Source organism: Camponotus floridanus, unplaced genomic scaffold (genome assembly GCF_003227725.1).
Source record: "Camponotus floridanus strain SB8 unplaced genomic scaffold, Cflo_v7.5 scaffold421, whole genome shotgun sequence".
Lineage (NCBI taxonomy): Eukaryota > Metazoa > Arthropoda > Insecta > Hymenoptera > Formicidae > Camponotus > Camponotus floridanus.
The window spans coordinates 18,564-21,901 of NW_020229572.1; the positions used below are offsets into that span (position 1 = coordinate 18,564).

A 3,338-nucleotide genomic window follows, 5' to 3' on the forward strand; every position below is an offset into this window, starting at 1 on the left:
CTTTAACTTTCTTCGTGTCTTTCTTTCCGTCCACTCGTAACGCGTACATCTTTGCCCTGAGCCCGATGAATTCGGTCATTATCGCACCGTTATTTTCATCCTTCATCAGACCCGGTACTTTTTTATTTACAAGCGGTATATCGTACGCATTGTCCATCGCATAATCGCTCGTGTCAAATCTGGCGATATCGCGCTTCATGTTCACATAGACATCCGCGCACTCAATGTGATATACGAGACTGTCCGTATCGGTGTACATGATCTTACATTTGTCACGATACAGAGGAAATATGTACTCGTGATGAAATTCGTACAGATACGTCTTGGATATGTCGAGTATGCACATACCCACGTAAATCGGTTTGTAAAATTTCACCTCGAGTTTACGCAATTCTACCACAATCAGATTTTCTGAAAAAACGCTTCTGCTGTGGAAATTCGGTTTCGCGATCATTGCTTCCGCGCCGTCCCATTTTGTTAATAATTTTACATCGACACGATTCCGCACATTTTCCATCGTTTTACCAAACACAGCATTATTCATTAATTTGTATAAATTTTTCTCGAAATCGTTTTTCGCGAGTGTTCTGAAATGTGTATTTAATTCTATGTAATTTCGAAGCCACGGAGATTGAGAAAACTGTAAAATTCTATGTATTTTTGTCACACGAAGGCCGTGACGCGTACACTGCTGTAGGTTACGGTAGTATATCACGTAACGCTTCTTATCGTATAACGTTGCGAGCAGTTTGAATTCCCGCTTACCGGGCGGCTTGTCGCGCGTCGGGCAAAACGGTAGGTCGATGTGCGTATCGTGAAGATGTTGTGGGTACTCGAGATCGACTTCGAGGATATACCCCGTGAGCGAATCTAACGCTATAGATGATACGTCAAAATTCGACGCGTCATCGACCCATCGAAAATCGGCGTAAGGCAACGGTTGACACATTGCCCATCCGTATAAATTATTAACATCAAAATACATCAAGTACGACGATGATTTCGATGGATCGTATGATTGTCGCATGTACTTGTTATTAGCGCGCGCATATCTGTTGGAACATTGGCTGAGACCACCGCGTATACCGCGTTTTATAAACATGACCATGTCGATATCTGTAAGCAACTCGAACGTGATCTTTGTATGCTTTAACATGGCGTCCCACGTGTATCCGGGGAGAGTATAGTAATACGCGGGGTCGAGTCCGTAACTTTTGATGCAGCTATCGCGAAAATTTTCGAAAATATCTGCTAATAACAATATGTCGATTTTGAGATACATGTCGCTATATTCACCCAGCGTTCGAATGGAGAATCGCGTCCAGATGTTCTCGGCGTGCGCGTAATCGCTCTCGGATATAGTTTCACCGGTCAAGGAACTGTAAAACGATTCGCGCGGTGGTAAACGCGTATCTCGTAACCTATCTACCGAGTCGACGTATTATGGAAAGACGCCTTTCCGTGTTAATAAACTAAAATTTTCCGCGGATAAATTTTCAAATTTCGATTTTAAAATTTTGAGCTTATCTCTGTCTAGATAAGATGCTAATTTGTCGAGACTCGATGTAAGAAATTTGTACGAATCGATGAAGCGTAATTTTACATTATTTTTCCAATCGCCTTCCTTAAGGTCGACATTTTTTGTAAAAGAAATATATTTCTCTTTCGTTATCGGAAGTAACTCGACGCTCCCTTCGAATGCTGTGGCTATTTCCTCGATAATAAAGTGTGAATCATAACCGGATAAATTGTGGAAAGCTATCGGAATACAAAAAGATTCTTTGTAATTTAAATTGCAATTTAAATGCGCGGGACCTCTGTACCGCCCGGTCAGATGACAATGATCGCGAACGCGTGTATCGTCTTGCGCGAACGGCTTTTCGCATATATGACATTGAGTGGCGTTGTGAAATTTTTCACACTCTTCGGACGTTAAATTAACCATGGGGACATTGGTCGTTAAAATATTCTTAACGCGAATCGCTAAATTTTTAAGATCTTCGACGAATCATACAATCGACGCTACGACGCGAATGATACGCCGATAAAGATTCATCGTACGAACAATGCATATAATACGCTATACTAAATACCCGATGATGCTGGTACAATTTTTGTTGTTGTTGTTCTTCCTCCGTTTTGGTCAGAACGCATTCCAGATCGGCGTACACGACGAATGGAAGCCGCTCTTTCCTGTTGTAATTGTTGAACTCGAGCCACTTGTCCTTGTCGCTCGGCAACCGGATAGCGCAGTCGTTCATCTCCCCGCAGTCGACCGTATGCGACTGCAACTTGTCATCTGAACTAAAATAATGCAGGCATCTGTAAAAGAAAAATTTTTTAATAAAAATTAGAACAATTTGTTATATAAATTATAATTATTTTATATTAATATATACATACCGATCGCAGATATATCTTTGACCGTTGTGTTTGCTCAGTTGCGAGCTCACGAGCCTGGATAAATTTTTTATCCACGCGAAATGTCCGACGCTGTTGCCGTCTTCCACGTATAGCAGATTCATATGCTTATCTCGCTTCTGCTCCGAAAGACGTATCGGGACGATACTGTTCTTATCTTCGATGCCGTACACGTTGATCGAGATATTGTTCGCGAGTTCAAATTTTTTAATTTGATTTAAAGTTACTGGAAACTCAATGTCCCGGAGATTCAGCACTGTCGCGTAAGGTGGATACGATGATTCTCGTTCCACCTTTCTTTCTGCGGGATATAGAGCGGCGACCACTGCCCACGCGAAACACGCATTGTCTTTAGACTGTACGTTAACTACCGCTCTTTTCATCATAATCTCCCGCGACAATTTAATGTGGCATCCCGCGCGCATTGGATTATATTTATTTACATTAACAGTCAAATTCTGTATTCGCGACAATGCCCAGCCGCTATCGCGTTCCTGAAACTCTTCCAGAGACGCTAAAGTGGGCTCGATAACGCGGCGCTCGAACCACTCGCGTAAATTCAATGTGCGAAAGAGTTCACAGTTTCTCGTATTTATACTTTTATTCGCGCGCTTATCACCTGACACAAATTCACCGTTGAATATAGTATTTACTTTTACACTGTTGTGTCTTTTTAGAACGTCTTGCACTTGCTCGAGCACGATGTCTTCGGCATCCTCGAGAAATTGACGAGGTTCGATATAGTTTGCGTTAATCACGGCACCGGTCAGAATATGGCAGTCGAACGCCGTATCGATCTCTCGCCAAACGAGTCTTTCCGCGTTATTGTCACCGCTGTAATCACCACCACTGGGAATAAACCGTCTTTGCAATCGAGTCTTCGCACTTTCTAGTCGCGCGATTTTAGTCACCAGAGA

The 3,338-nt window shown here is 42.5% G+C and overlaps 1 protein-coding gene across 1 annotated transcript; it reads right to left on the reverse strand.

The window, feature by feature from the left end:
• Positions 1-2,126: 2,126 nt before the first annotated feature.
• On the reverse strand, positions 2,127-2,846 carry LOC112639003 (the record flags this gene model as incomplete). Its single annotated transcript, XM_025411723.1, has 2 exons — positions 2,404-2,846; positions 2,127-2,322 (listed from the first exon to the last, which is right to left on the reverse strand). Coding segments are annotated over exons 1-2 (639 nt in total), but the record flags the coding sequence as incomplete, so codon positions are not given.
• Positions 2,847-3,338: the final 492 nt, after the last annotated feature.